This window comes from Giraffa tippelskirchi, chromosome 11 (genome assembly GCF_054371585.1).
Source record: "Giraffa tippelskirchi isolate mGirTip1 chromosome 11, T2T-mGirTip1v1.2.pri, whole genome shotgun sequence".
Lineage (NCBI taxonomy): Eukaryota > Metazoa > Chordata > Mammalia > Artiodactyla > Giraffidae > Giraffa > Giraffa tippelskirchi.
In genome coordinates, this window is record NC_137285.1 from 53,839,639 (window position 1) to 53,854,002 (window position 14,364).

Here is a 14,364-nt window from a genome sequence, read left to right on the forward strand (position 1 = left end):
TCCCTCTGGATTGTAAACACAAAGGCAGGATGTGTCTTATATTTGCCTTTGTATCCCTAGCATAATGCCTGGCTCAAAGTGGACATTTGATTAAGGGGAAAAAATTAAAAACTTTTGAGTGTTCATGTATTTGTATATAAATTAATTTTAAGGTTCTCTAAAATTATGTGTACTGAAATTTTATTTTGCTACATAGTTGAAGGTAATGGTCTCCTAGACACCTTTGTTTCAGTTTAGATGGCATTCAAGCATGTAAGCATTCAATTTAGATTTATTTGTTTAGAGGGTTGTGGGGTGTATGTGTAGACTTTGCTTAATAAATAGATAGGTACATGTAGGTAAAGCATACTTACTAAAGCACAACAGAATACCAGTTTGGGCATTTGTTTGTTTTATTTAGATAGTAGCATGAAGATGCTTCTCAAATCAGAAGGTACAGGTCTGGTAGCTGCCTTCTCCATGCTGTCCTGAGATTCCCACCATAGCTCCTGTGTCTTGTAATGAAAGAGTATGTTCACAATCACATGGTATACTTGGCCATGAGATAATTCTTACTTGATAAATGAGTTTTCTTTAGTTGGAAAAAATCCCACACCAAAACGTAACTTGTGTATATTTTAATAACCCCAGGATTTGTGAGTTGGCTGAGGGAGTTCTTTGCTGGTTTTACCTGGATTTACCCAGCTGCACGTACACAGACAGTTCTGGAAGAGGGCCAGTGGGGCCGAAGGTCCTCACTCACGTGGCTGGCAGTTGGTGCTAGCTTTTGGTTGGGCTGCACTAGCTTCCTTATGTGATGGTATTCGAGAAGTGTTGCTTATTGTTTTTCTCATCAGTTTTTGTTGTTTGATCGCATTTTTATAAGCTACTGGTAAATAGAAAAAAGGAAGATAAAAATAAAAGGATATCTTTTGCTTTATAGCTGTCTTACAATTTATTATTTTATGAAAATTAATTACCTATATGCAACAGAGGTATGTCTCACAAATATAATATTGTGTAAAAGAAACCAGATATAAATTGGGCATATACTATGAGTCTTTGTATATAAATAAAGTTAAAAACCGGCAAAACTAATTTATGACGTTAAAGACTGAATATGGCTTACCTTTGGGAAGGAAAACGGGGGGATAGTGACTGGGAAGGTTACGGAAGGATTTATGGGATGTTCTTTTTATCTAGGGGATGGTTACATGGCTATGTTTACTTGATTGAAATGTACTGAACTGTATATTTACAATTTGTATACTTTATATTTGTCTACTTCCATAAGAAAAAGATAAGGAATTAGGGAACAGTAACCATGATGACATCATAATGTGGACCTAGCCTTTTCTTAAGTAACTAGTTTTAAATTTGAAAGGCAGTGTTGAAAATATCATCTTTAAAATTTACTATTGTTTTTTACACTTTATGAGAAGTGTATCAAGTGTTTACTTATTATATATTGAATAGTCATCTTAACATACTCTTTAGGAAGTCTGTAATAATAAATTACATATTTGGAAGGGAGAAGTCCTAAGAATCTTTTGATATTCAAGGAGGCACATTTCTGTGTATTTAATGGATGCTTTTGAGATCCTCAGATACTACTTATATTACCGATAAGGTCATCTCCATTTCTTTCGGCTCTTTTCAGGTTTTGCGTCCATTCCTCCTTCGTCGAATTAAGGCTGATGTTGAAAAGAGTTTACCTCCAAAGAAGGAAGTAAAAATCTATGTGGGTCTCAGCAAAATGCAAAGGGAATGGTATGTGTTTTGAGACGTTTTTGAGATCATTCTTAATTCTTCACTAACTTTCATTTGTATTTTGCTTTTGTACTTGTATTGTCAAGGAATTCAGTTTGCTGGTTTGCACTCAGCCTGAACAGTTTCCCATATGTAGAACCTGGGACTTCCTAATCAAATTTGTGATACAAAGTCTCTGTTAAAGATGACAGAAGTAGCTTGGGAAGTTTATGAATTCAAAAGTTAAACTTGACATTTAACAGAGATGGATATAAAGCCCTCTACATGGGTTTTTAAAAAAGAAACTGTAGTGGCACAAACATGAGACATGTGATTAACCTGGTGGGTCATAAATACCGGCCCCTGGGCTCATGCTATTCCCTGATGAAGTTGGAGATTGTAGAGGTCTGAGAAAACTTAAGTGCTTTCTCTTATCTCAGAAAGCTATATTTATTTAGTTAAGTCCATTTTGAGCTGATGTTTTATTTTAGGTAAGATTAAAATGTCCTTTTGTGAAATTATAGTAATGACACATGATAGCTATTTTAAAAGCACCTAAATAGGGCATACTAAGAAAGTTGAAAACCTTGAAAGTTTCTGTTATTTTTGTCTTTTCTGTTTCCTTTTTTAAAAGTTTTATGGGTGTGTGAAATCTTAAAAGGCTAGAAACTGCTGACTTAAGTGTTCAGAGGAGGGAAATAATTAGCTACTCTGTTCTTACTGCATCTCAAGTATGTTCAGTTCGGTGCTCAGCATTGATAAGTGTTTTCAAGGGGCTGGAATTGTTGGTAAAAGGACAGAAAAGATACAAGGCAAAGAAATGGGCAAGAGGTAGCCCATTCTAAATGTCCTCAAAAACTTTGAAATGTTTTAATAGACTAGCAAAGAGTTAGTTGTCCTATATGGCTCTAAAATACAGAATTAAGACATGAATCAGTGCTGAGGTAAAGCAAATTTTTTTTTAGTTTCAATTTTTTTTTTAGTTTATAACCATATTGGTGAATTTTATATTAGAATTGTGATGGAAAGGTCTGCCTTGAATATTTTGTGCCTCCTAATTGGAGTTGTTAAGCATAGATGGCTTTGGTTATTTAAGTTGTTGCTCAGAGGATTCAGGGTCCTGAAACTTCAGTATTTGGACAGATTACTCTCTCCTTCAGGATAATGTCTAACTTTTTAGTGTATACAGTCAAGGCTTTTCATAATCCAACCTTAGCTTAACTGTCCCCTTCTCTCCCCTCAGCGCATGCACTTTAACTTACATTTAAAGCTATTGTATTACTTTTATTTTCATCATCATGCCTTATGCTCTCATAATTCTTATTTCCTCCTTACCCAAATACTACACTGGCCACATTGAATAATAATGGTATAGTAGCATTCTTATTTTGGAAAAGACTACAGATGAAAATTATGTTTAAAACTTACTTTTAAAGTTTGGCTTTGTTACTTAAAAGTGTTGTATCATTATAGTTCTGTTTCAGTTCATGCCAAGAAGATGAATTTCCACTAGGCCCAGGCATTACAGATGCACATTAGAACACTGAGGGTGGGGTGGGGGAGGCAGTAAAGAGAAACGTAAGGAAAAAGAAGCTCGGGTGATACACGCCTAAGCACACATTAGAAGCTGATGGGGTGTTCCATATGGGTGTTTTGGGGTTGAGATGGGATTAAGTATATAAAATGGCAGGGACCCATCCAGGAACGTTTGAGCCATCTTACAATGGTTTTCTTTTCACTAGGTACACTCGGATATTAATGAAGGATATAGATATACTGAACTCTGCAGGGAAGATGGACAAAATGCGGCTGCTGAACATTCTGATGCAGTTGAGGAAATGCTGTAACCACCCCTATCTCTTTGATGGGGCTGAACCAGGTCCACCTTACACAACGGACATGCATCTGGTTACCAACAGTGGCAAAATGGTGGTGTTAGACAAACTGCTCCCTAAATTAAAAGAACAAGGTACCTCTGTTACTGGTATCAAATGGAGAAGTAATGGAAACTTTTAAGATTCTGGTGTTAAAGTGAGGGAGCTCCCCTACACTGGCACTTTGTAAAGTCGAAGTTTGGAACACTGAAAAAGTATCCATTATCTGAGCTTCACAGCCCACCCCGCCAACCCCTGAATTTTAAGCCTCAAATTTTTTAGAAAGTGATCTGTAGTTAGGGCAGTCCCACTCACTGGATTTTGAGGGAAAATTCTCATTTTCTATACTCTTTCCTAGAAATACCATTTTTTTGTTATAATATGCCAAGAGTGCTCTTCCAACACAGAGCCTTTGGTAGACAGTGGTGTTGTGTTCATGGTGGTGTTCTTCAGTTATTTATGTGTATTTTTAATTTAATTAAACATTATATGCATGGACCCAAAGCAATTTTATTTATAATATACTTTTTATATGAAAATGAGTTATGTGTACAGATTTATTTAAACCACATTAGTGTAGAGCAAATTTAGTATGAAGCCAGCTTCAACAACTATAAACTAATGGCAAAACTTGTTTTCATCTGTACCGTACCTATTTCCTCCTTTTGGACTCTTGAACCATATCCCAGACATCAAGGCATTTCATGAACAAATTATTCATTTTATAAAATGAAGTACACAGGTTTCAAATTTCTCCATTTGTGTTTCTCTGTATATTTTGATAAGAATGATAATTGTACCAGTAGATGAATCTGTTTTAGGATATTGACTGTTGAAAACCTTGTTAGGGTTGTCAGTGAATTTGTTTTCTTTTTATACCTTTCTTGGGAAATGTATTTTCTAAAATGCTTTCCTTTAAAGTTAAGTAATTGAAGAAATTGAATAAGCAGGGAAGGGTGGCACGAACTTGGTAGGAGACTACTGAACATCCTTATGCATTTAGGGCATGAGAACATGGAACATGAGCATATTCAGATTCTGAGACAAGAGAGTTTCATAATTATTATTTCTCAAAATGATCCACTGGTTTTCTTATATCCTACTGAAGGCATTGTGCAGCTAGCTAAAGAAATGGAAGCATTGGATAATTTGAGTTGTGGCCTAAACGAAAGATGATGGTGCAGGTGTTAGACACACCTGGATGGTCCTTCATCTGGAGTGGGTCTTCAGAACTAGAGTGAAATCAGGGTACTGGGTGTGTGTCGAGGGATGCCTGGGGTCTTGCACAGGGAAGGGTTGTTGTGGTGGAGGGTTATTTTTAAGTATGTGGGATATAAAGATGTCTTCGGGATGGTGAGATTTCCCACACCAGAGGCAAATAGCCTTTCTTGTTGACCTTAGTGTGTTTTATAAATACTAACCTTTTCTGTTTGTGCCTTGATGGGACAAATGTGGGGAGTGGCTGACTTGGATAATAAATAATGTGTAGTTTTTTCCTTGTAACTACGTTACCTGAAATTAAGGGGTAATTGGTTAGTCTTGGTTTTGGTTAGCCGTAAATTTAAATATATTTTTTTTACTCCTGAAACTTCTGATAAGGGTCTGTTACATTTGCCAACAGGTTCGCGAGTACTGATCTTCAGTCAGATGACCAGAGTATTGGATATATTGGAAGATTATTGCATGTGGAGGAATTATGAGTACTGTAGATTGGATGGACAGACACCCCATGATGAGAGACAAGTGAGTAAAATCTGGGGAGGGGAGATAACAAAATTATCAGATAAAGTAATTTTCTGACTTTTATTTTATGTCTTTTATTTTATGTCATTAGGAATCCATCAATGCGTACAATGAACCAAACAGCACAAAGTTTGTTTTCATGTTAAGCACACGTGCTGGTGGTCTTGGCATCAATCTTGCTACTGCTGATGTTGTAATTTTGTATGACTCAGATTGGAATCCGCAAGTAGATCTTCAGGCTATGGTAAGAGATAACAAATATACTCTGTGCTTAATAGATGTTTCAGTTAAAGTAAGCTAAAGCAGTCTACAAATGTCAGTGACTTAATCCAATAGAATTGTATTTTCTCTGACCTAATAGTTCAGTGAGGGTGTTTTGCAGGTGATCATCTGTCTAAATCAGGTTATTTCCATCTTACATCTTTACCATATCTTAGGACCTTAGAGTCCTGTTATATCCTTTGCATCAGGAGAGAAAACTGGGAATTGCCCAGGGAATTTTTATGGGTCAGAACTGACAGTGTCCCACTTTCATTGGCCAGCACTCAATCACATAACTTACTGCATAGGTGTTGGTAACTGATAGTATAGTTGTGTCCTAGGAGGGATGGTAAAGAGGTTTGGGGAGCTGCTAAACTGCCACGTTTGATGTTTAAAATTTTAGGCCCATGCATCTTGAGTAAGAGAATTGTTCTTATGTTGAGAAAACTTATTGATCTATAGAGGAATACAAAAACATAAAAGTTCGTAAGTTGGTACTGCTAATAACTTGACCTGTGGTGTTTATATCTTTCTTGTTGGCCACTTTCATCCTGTGACTCTTTGTAAAGGTGGCTGGGGAAAATCGATTAATTAGAAATAGGGATGCTTTATAAGAATGTGTTTTCTGAACTTAGACGTGAAACAGAAAATGAAATTCAAATTAGTTTGATTTCTTATATGTAGTTGATTGGGTACTATTTAGACTAGGATTTTTATATTGTTTGTGGAGTTTGTTTATTCATGTCACTTTTTTCCCCTAATTGTAGTGAAAATTTAGATTTGATTTACTAGAAAAACATTTTGAGTTTAAACTTAAATATTTAAAAAAAACTTTTATTGTCATACTTAAAGATTCTAATTTTGTCTCTGTTGTCTGAAGACATGCGTATTTTATTTCCATATAACCTAGTAAAATTAATATGGTAGTTTCTCACAGATTCAACATGTTCTATACTTCTGGAAGAATTTCTTGTGAGATAACTGATTAATTTGATTGAAATTAAGACTATAAGAAATGTTAATATGAATGCATCAGTGTTTTGTTTCATATTTTTAAAACCATCTTGTACTTGAAAATACTTTCATTTTGTTTCTCAAGGTACACGTTCAAATCTTATTTATGTGAATTTTCAACTGGATTCAAAGTAACCTTGTTATTTTCCTAGGACCGAGCACATAGAATTGGACAGACCAAGACAGTCCGAGTGTTCCGCTTCATAACCGATAACACTGTAGAAGAACGAATAGTGGAGCGTGCTGAGATGAAACTCAGGCTGGATTCAATCGTCATCCAGCAGGGTGAGCCTTAGGACTTCAAACATTTACCAGGTTGAATTTATAACACTTTCCCCCTGGATTTTCTAGTTCAAAATTATTTATTGAACAACCACCGATGCCAGGCGTTGTTGTTAGTGCTGAGAATACAAAGGTGACTGAAAATTCTGTACATCAGAACGTTTTTTTTTTTTTTTTTGCCATGTAGTTTGTGGAATCTCAGTTCCCTGACCAGGGATTGAACCCAGGCCACAGAAGTGAAAGCCCAGAATCCTAACCTCTGGGCCACCAGGGAGCTGTCATGTTATCTACTGATTATTGCATTCATGTGTTTTGGTTTTGTCAGCCAGTGTCTTAGGTTCCTTGTAAGGAAGGGAATGTTACATTTCTTTGATATCCCATAATGCGCCATCACTTCATGGCAAATAGATGGGGAAACAGTGGAAACAGAGACTTTATTTTGGGGAGCTCCAAAATCACTGCAAATGGTGACTGCAGACATGAAATTAAAAGACACTTGCTCCTTGCCAGAGAAGTTATGACCAACCTAGACAGCATATTAAAAAGCAGCGACATTACTTTGCCAACAAAGGTCTGTCTAGTCAAAGCTATGGTTTTTCCAGTAGTCATGTATGGATGTAAGAGTTGGACCATAAACAAAGCTGAGCACCGAAGAATTAATGCTTCTAAACTGTGGTGTTGGAGAAGACTCTTGAGAGTCCTTTGGACTGCAAGGAGATCCAACCAGTCCATCGTAAAGGAGATCAGTCCTGAATACTGGAAGGACTGATGCTGAAGCTGAAACTCCAGTACTTTGGCCACGTGATGCGAAGAACTGATTCATTGGAAAAGACCCTGATGCTAGGAAAGATTGAAGGTGGGATAAGGGGACGACAGAGGATGAGATGGTTGGATGGCATCAGCAACTCAATGGACATGAGTTTGAGTAAACTCCAGGAATTGGTGATGGACAGGGAGGCCTGACGTGCTGTGGTTCATGGGGTCGCAAAGAGTCGGACATGACTGAACTGAACTGAATTGGATGCCATCGTAGAGTTAGCCATGTGTCGTATACATAAAGACAATACATGATTGAATGCTGTTATTTTTGTTAATAATTGCTTAACATAATGGGCTTATTTGGTACCAAGGGATGTGCTCAATATTTAAATACAGAGTATCATCTTTAGTCTTCATGCCAGCTGGAGGTTGGCATCAGAGATAGAAGTGAGTTGCTTGTCTCTCATGTATGCAGCTAGGAAGTGACTCATCCTGGGCATCATAAGCTGTATAAATTATTACAGTGAAATGTTTAATTAGGAAAGTCTCTGGGGATTTCTGGGGCCTGCCAAACAGTGAAATTTCTCATGAGTGATGTAATGGTCCTCACATCCATCCGTGGTTTTAGAAAGACATCTGCCTTGTGGTTCTTGTCAATTATTTTCATCTCTGAAACACCTTTTTTTTTTTAAGGTTAAAAAACTAATTCTTTTACAATCAGCTTTTGACTTTGGGTTTTTTTTTTCTAGGGCAAATTTTGGAACAAATTTATGCTAGTAGCTTTGTTAATCTCATTTATAGACATAGCTAGTCAAATAGCAAGCCTTCAGTGTATGCCTCTGGGTTATGTTTTGTGTACTAAGGAATATAATAAAAAATATGGGAATATATGGAAGTACTTATGTCTGATAAGTTCCTTCCCACCAACAGGGAAGTAATTCCTGTAACCCTAAGAACATTTTTGTAGCATTGAGATAGCTTTCAAGAATCATGTTCTTTGTATTAAATATGTGTCTTAACTTTGAAAGTCACAGATATTTGATGGTGTATTCTGTGAGTGACCTAAAACCATGTTACAAGGATTTAAGATCTCAGAAAACAACTTGTATCTTTATCCACTTGTTATAAGTTGGTTGAAGTAGAAAAATTGAAACACAAGTATATGTGAATAGCTCTTGAAGTTTGGCAATGGGAAGGTTTTTATACTTCATTTTCTAAGTAGAAAAGGCTGATTTGGGATTATTAGTAATAATATCAGTTTCTGCTTATCAGAAACTTCCTGTGTTTATAATACTCTCATCTAGGGTTTGGTAATTTGATTTTCAGATATCCCAAATTACTGTTATTCTCACACGAGAATATATTTTATTGAGATGGTGTTCAGTAGACGTCATTACATAACATGTAAGCTTTAAGAAATATTTTAAATATTAACAACTTAAAATTTGGCATTTTATGTAAAAGTGAAAATTATCAAATGTGAATAAACAGAAATGTTTAATGTTTGAGGCAAAATTATGTGGGCTTATATCTAACATTTAAAATTCCAGAAGTTTGATTAACATTACACAACAACATCTTTTTTCAGGGAGACTTGTGGATCAGAATCTGAACAAAATTGGGAAAGATGAAATGCTTCAAATGATAAGGCATGGGGCAACACATGTATTTGCTTCAAAGGAGAGTGAGATTACTGATGAGGATATTGATGGTATCTTGGAAAGAGGTGCAAAGAAGGTGAGATGCAGATTAAATGATATTTCTAGTATATAAAATATTTTAAACCAGAACTGAGGAAATAGCTATGTAAGTTACACTTGTACTTCCACAGAAGTTATGTGCTATTAAGTCCAATTCATTTTGACTACAGTGCTCGTGCTTTTTAAAAATTCTCAATCTAATAAGATGTTTCTTTTGTTTCCTTAGACTGCAGAGATGAATGAAAAGCTCTCCAAGATGGGTGAAAGCTCACTCAGAAATTTTACGATGGATACAGAGTCGAGCGTTTATAACTTTGAAGGAGAAGATTATAGAGAAAAACAAAAGGTAATTTAGAAAGAGATTTTGGTTACTTTAAGACTTAATATTTTACTTGAAAATTGGAATTTTAAGTGTTAGGTGTGATGCCTTATCTCAAACAGCAGTCATTTCTGTTTACTCACATGTAAATTATTTTCATTTGTGTGTTAAATTTAATGCCAAATTTTCAGTTGGTAAACGCTGAAATGTTTTAAAAGTTTATGTATACTGTTACAATAAAGTGTCTTGTGTGGGGTGATTATAGTAATTTGGGATATTTGGAAATTAAAACTATTGCCGAAAGTAAAATTTGTTACAACCTTATTAGTTTGTTTTTTTTTTTTCTAAGTAAAATCGGCTATTAATAATTAAAGGGATGAACTTCCTAATTTCTAAATTGCTATTTCCTTCCTGATTGGTATTATATAGTGAAATTAGAAAATACCTGCAGGGCAGAAGGAAAATAATTCTGCCTAATGATTTCCCTTGTAACATGTAGACATTTATATCCTCTGAATTTTTTCTAGGCTAAATAATTATCTACATTTCTCTCCTAATTTTGGTTCTAGCATACCGTCTGTAGCATTTCTTTTTTCACCCAATTATCATTAATTTGGTCAGGAAATAATTACTGAATGTTTATGCTATTCACTAGACATCCTCCTGTGTATTAATTGCATAGTCCCTAGCCTCATATAGTCTAGGGTGTTATGAATATCTGCATTTATAAATAAGTCATATTAATATACACAGTAGGAGTTGCATTCATGTAAGATTTGTGACTATATAATAAAAGTTGGTGATTTGAATTGTTTCCCATGGGCTAGATTGCATTCACAGAGTGGATTGAACCTCCTAAACGAGAAAGAAAAGCCAACTATGCTGTCGATGCCTATTTCAGGGAAGCTCTTCGCGTCAGTGAACCTAAAGCACCCAAGGTGAGTTGACAAATATCAAAAATATTGGAAATGCAAATTATTTTTCTTCTTATGTTTTTGCAATAAAATCAGATTGAGAATTAAATTTTGTGTGGTTTCTTCCAATGTACCTCCTTCAGCTGTTGTGAAAAGTTTTCTAAAAGTTAATTTTAAATGTAAGCATTTAAAATTTGCTTGATGTTTGTTAAATTTTATGGAAGGTGCATTCAGTTGCTTGGAGAATTGGCTCTCATGGTTTTATAGAGTGCAAAAAGATTTCAGATAGATTTAAAACAAAATAGGTTTGTGGGGTTTTTTTGTTTATTTTTTCTAACAAGCCATGTTTTGTTTTTTAGGCTCCTCGACCTCCAAAACAACCCAATGTTCAGGATTTCCAGTTCTTTCCTCCACGTCTGTTTGAATTATTGGAAAAAGAAATTCTATATTACAGAAAAACAATTGGTTACAAGGTAACAGAAGTAACACTTTGTAACTAATCTCGTTTGTTTTAACTTACTAAATGCATGATATCAATATATTTTCTTGGGTTAAAACTTGTAAAATTTCATGTAGTTCGTTAAGAGTTTAGTTCATCACATATTTCCTGAAATATACTGGCTGATGACATAGAAAAAATACATATATTTTTAGGTCCCTCGAAATCCTGACCTACCAAATGCAGCACAGGCACAAAAGGAAGAACAGCTTAAAATTGATGAAGCTGAACCCCTTAATGATGAAGAGTTAGAGGAAAAAGAGAAGCTTCTGACACAGGTATAGCTTTCAATCAAAACCAGATTTAGTAATGGTTATTTTGTAAGGTACCCTGTTAGCTTCTGTGGGGATAAACAAAAGAAGTAAAGTTTTTGCTTTCAGAAGTGGCATAATTGGAGATGGTGAAGCATGGGCATATGGGTATATGCTGTGTTGTGATTGTCATTAGTCGTGGAGGTAGAAGAGAAGAGGATAGATGTGCACCACATCTATTGTTGTAGAGTCAGTGTCTTTGATCACCTCTCTTCCAGCGCTCCCACCTTCCCTTTCCTGTGGATCTTCTCATTTTTACTACGTCGTTGTTCCCAATTACAAATCTGCTTGGTACTTTTTTTAAACATCCTTTAGGATTCAATCAAGGCCTTTGAGAATCTAGCTTTAACCTGCCTTTAAAGCTTTATTATTACTTTGTTTTGCCACTTGGTTTATATGTTTGCTCTTTACGTTCATTCTGGCTCTTTACGTTCATTCCTCCTGACAAACAATTTCTCCTGGAAAGCACAGTGAAAGTGTCACTTTTTTGTGCAGCATTTCTTACTCTTCTACTCAGACTTAGTTGCTTGACTATCTAAGTAATATATATGATATATTGCTAAAGTGCACATCTATGTATATGAAAAGTTACCACTTTAACTTAGAACTCGGAGCAACTGAAAATTTTCTATAATACGTAGCAGGATTGGTGAAGTTTTAATAGCTTTTTCCCCAAGCTCAGTGATTATATGCTTTGTTTCCTTTGCTTTGAAGGGATTTACCAATTGGAATAAGAGAGATTTTAACCAGTTTATCAAAGCTAATGAGAAGTGGGGTCGTGATGATATTGAAAATATAGCAAGAGAAGTAGAAGGAAAAACTCCGGAAGAAGTCATTGAATACTCAGGTACTTCTGTTATTTTAATAGGCATAAGAATGTTCTCAGGCTTTTGGAGGGCTGTTGGAAAGTTGAGATTTTCTTACTCTGAATGATGTATTTGTTTTCTTAATTGTAAAAAAATTTTTGGCCACACATGTGGCATGTGGGCTTCCCTTGTGGCTCAGATGGTAAAGAATCTGCCTGCAATGTGGGAGACCTAGGTTTGATCCCTGGGTTGGGAAGATCCCCTGGAAGAGGACGTGGCAACCCACTCCAGTATTCTTGCCTGGAGAATCACCATGGACGGAGAGGAGCCTGTGGGCTACAGTCCGTGGTGTCGCACAGAGGCAAACACAACGGAGAGACCAAGCACAGCACACATGTGGCACATGGAGTCTTAGCTCCCCGGCCAGGGGTTGAAGCCACACCTCCTAGGCTGGAAGCATAGAGTCTTAACCTCTGATCCACCAAGGAAGTCCGTGAGTGATGTTTTGATAAGCTAAAATTTGCCACAACTTAGTATCTCGTTTTGTTTTTTTAAAAATTGAGTTAGAAAATCTCCCCTTCTTTAAAAATTTTTCTTTTTTTACCTTCGTTAACTAACTGTAGACAAGAAAACAAGAATAGGTCACTGAATAATTGTGCTTTCTTTATACTTCATTTCGCTTTATAACTTTTCAAATACTATATAATTCTGTTTCCTGAAGTCTATTGGGTTGACAAGCGGATATGTGTAGTTGTGCTGTGGTGATTGTTGAAAATTTCAAAAGAGCAGAATTAAGTGTTGGGAGATACTTAAATCATGCAGTTCACCTTACTTTTCTTTTTTACAGTTAAGGAAACAGAGATAATTGTGTGACTAATGTTAGATGTGGGAAGAAGGGAAACATTTCTTAATCCTTAGCAAATAGAATAGATCAGAGCATTTATAAAAACAAGTTACTTACATTTCTTCCCTTTCTCCACCTATCCTGTTTGCCCAATTTTACTCTTACAGCTGTGTTCTGGGAAAGATGCAATGAGCTGCAGGACATAGAAAAGATTATGGCTCAGATTGAAAGAGGAGAGGCAAGAATTCAAAGGAGAATTAGTATCAAAAAAGCACTTGACACAAAGGTACTTTAAATATTAATAAGTATTGTAGTTAATAAAATGACTCCTATCTGTAAGTATAAGAGTTAAAGTTAACTTTTTAAAAGGAAAAGAAATGATTTAAAATTAAAAATTTCTTCAGAGAACAGCATTCAAACTTCATGTGCATTCTCAACAGAATTTACCTCAGTATTTCAGTTGGTATATGTGAGTCAGTCTCTGTGATTTAGCTCTTTGCTACATAGTACTAGAAAGTCTGAGTCTGTATTTCTTTTTAGAATAATAAAGACCAAAGTTGTTTCAGGACAAAGGTTATGATAAGATGGAAGTGCTTTGGATAGAAAATGGATGTGAAATACAACATTTATAGCTAAGTTGACTAAAACTGAGTTTGAAATATAGGCTATATAGGATTTGTATTTTATATAATGTGAAATTTGATATTCATAGATTGGACGGTACAAAGCACCTTTTCATCAGCTGAGAATATCTTACGGTACTAACAAAGGAAAAAACTATACTGAAGAAGAAGATCGCTTTCTGATCTGTATGCTTCACAAGCTTGGATTCGACAAAGAAAATGTGTATGATGAACTGCGACAGTGTATCCGCAACTCTCCTCAGTTCAGGTTTGACTGGTTTCTCAAGTCCAGAACCGCAATGGTGAGTACTGGGGGCCTTCGTGTGGAATGGAGCAAACAATTCAGAGGAAGTAGATAATGTAATATTGTTTAAGGTAACTTTTAAGATTTTATTAAGAGAAAATTTGTGTATCTTTGAAGTAAATTTTTGTTAGATTACTGTTTGTATCAGGTTAAAGTAGTTCCTTAAGAAAGAGTTCACCTCCACAGTTAAAAACCTAATATCATAAGTCACTTACAAAGTTTATTTTTTCCATCGTTTGATAGCACTTCTTTTAACATCCCTGTATACAATAGGATTAGTTTTTTGGATGAATTTTAATCAAACTTTAAGTAGAAGGAAAAGTCGCATCAATTTTAACTTGTGAATAAGATGATCACAATTTAAAATTTGACTTTTGCTTTTG

General features: G+C 35.4%; 1 protein-coding gene across 7 annotated transcripts in view; it reads left to right on the forward strand.

Moving 5' to 3' along the window:
- Positions 1-14,364, forward strand: part of SMARCA5 (SNF2 related chromatin remodeling ATPase 5) — a 37,836-nt gene that overhangs the window by 19,173 nt on the left and 4,299 nt on the right. For 2 of the 7 annotated variants that reach the window (XM_081543640.1, XM_081543639.1), the window contains exons 10-22: positions 1,640-1,749; positions 3,471-3,697; positions 5,224-5,345; positions 5,437-5,589; positions 6,773-6,905; positions 9,250-9,398; positions 9,588-9,707; positions 10,508-10,618; positions 10,954-11,067; positions 11,249-11,371; positions 12,119-12,251; positions 13,222-13,340; positions 13,767-13,979. In XM_081543640.1, the coding sequence (XP_081399766.1) occupies positions 1,640-1,749; positions 3,471-3,697; positions 5,224-5,345; positions 5,437-5,589; positions 6,773-6,905; positions 9,250-9,398; positions 9,588-9,707; positions 10,508-10,618; positions 10,954-11,067; positions 11,249-11,371; positions 12,119-12,251; positions 13,222-13,340; positions 13,767-13,979 (1,827 nt within the window). Of the gene's footprint in view, positions 1-1,639; positions 1,750-3,470; positions 3,698-5,223; positions 5,391-5,436; positions 5,590-6,772; positions 6,906-9,249; positions 9,399-9,587; positions 9,708-10,507; positions 10,619-10,953; positions 11,068-11,248; positions 11,414-12,086; positions 12,704-13,221; positions 13,341-13,766; positions 13,980-14,364 lie in introns of all 7 variants that reach the window. The other 5 variants (XR_014069272.1, XR_014069270.1, XM_081543638.1 and 2 more) reach the window with 5 other exon arrangements.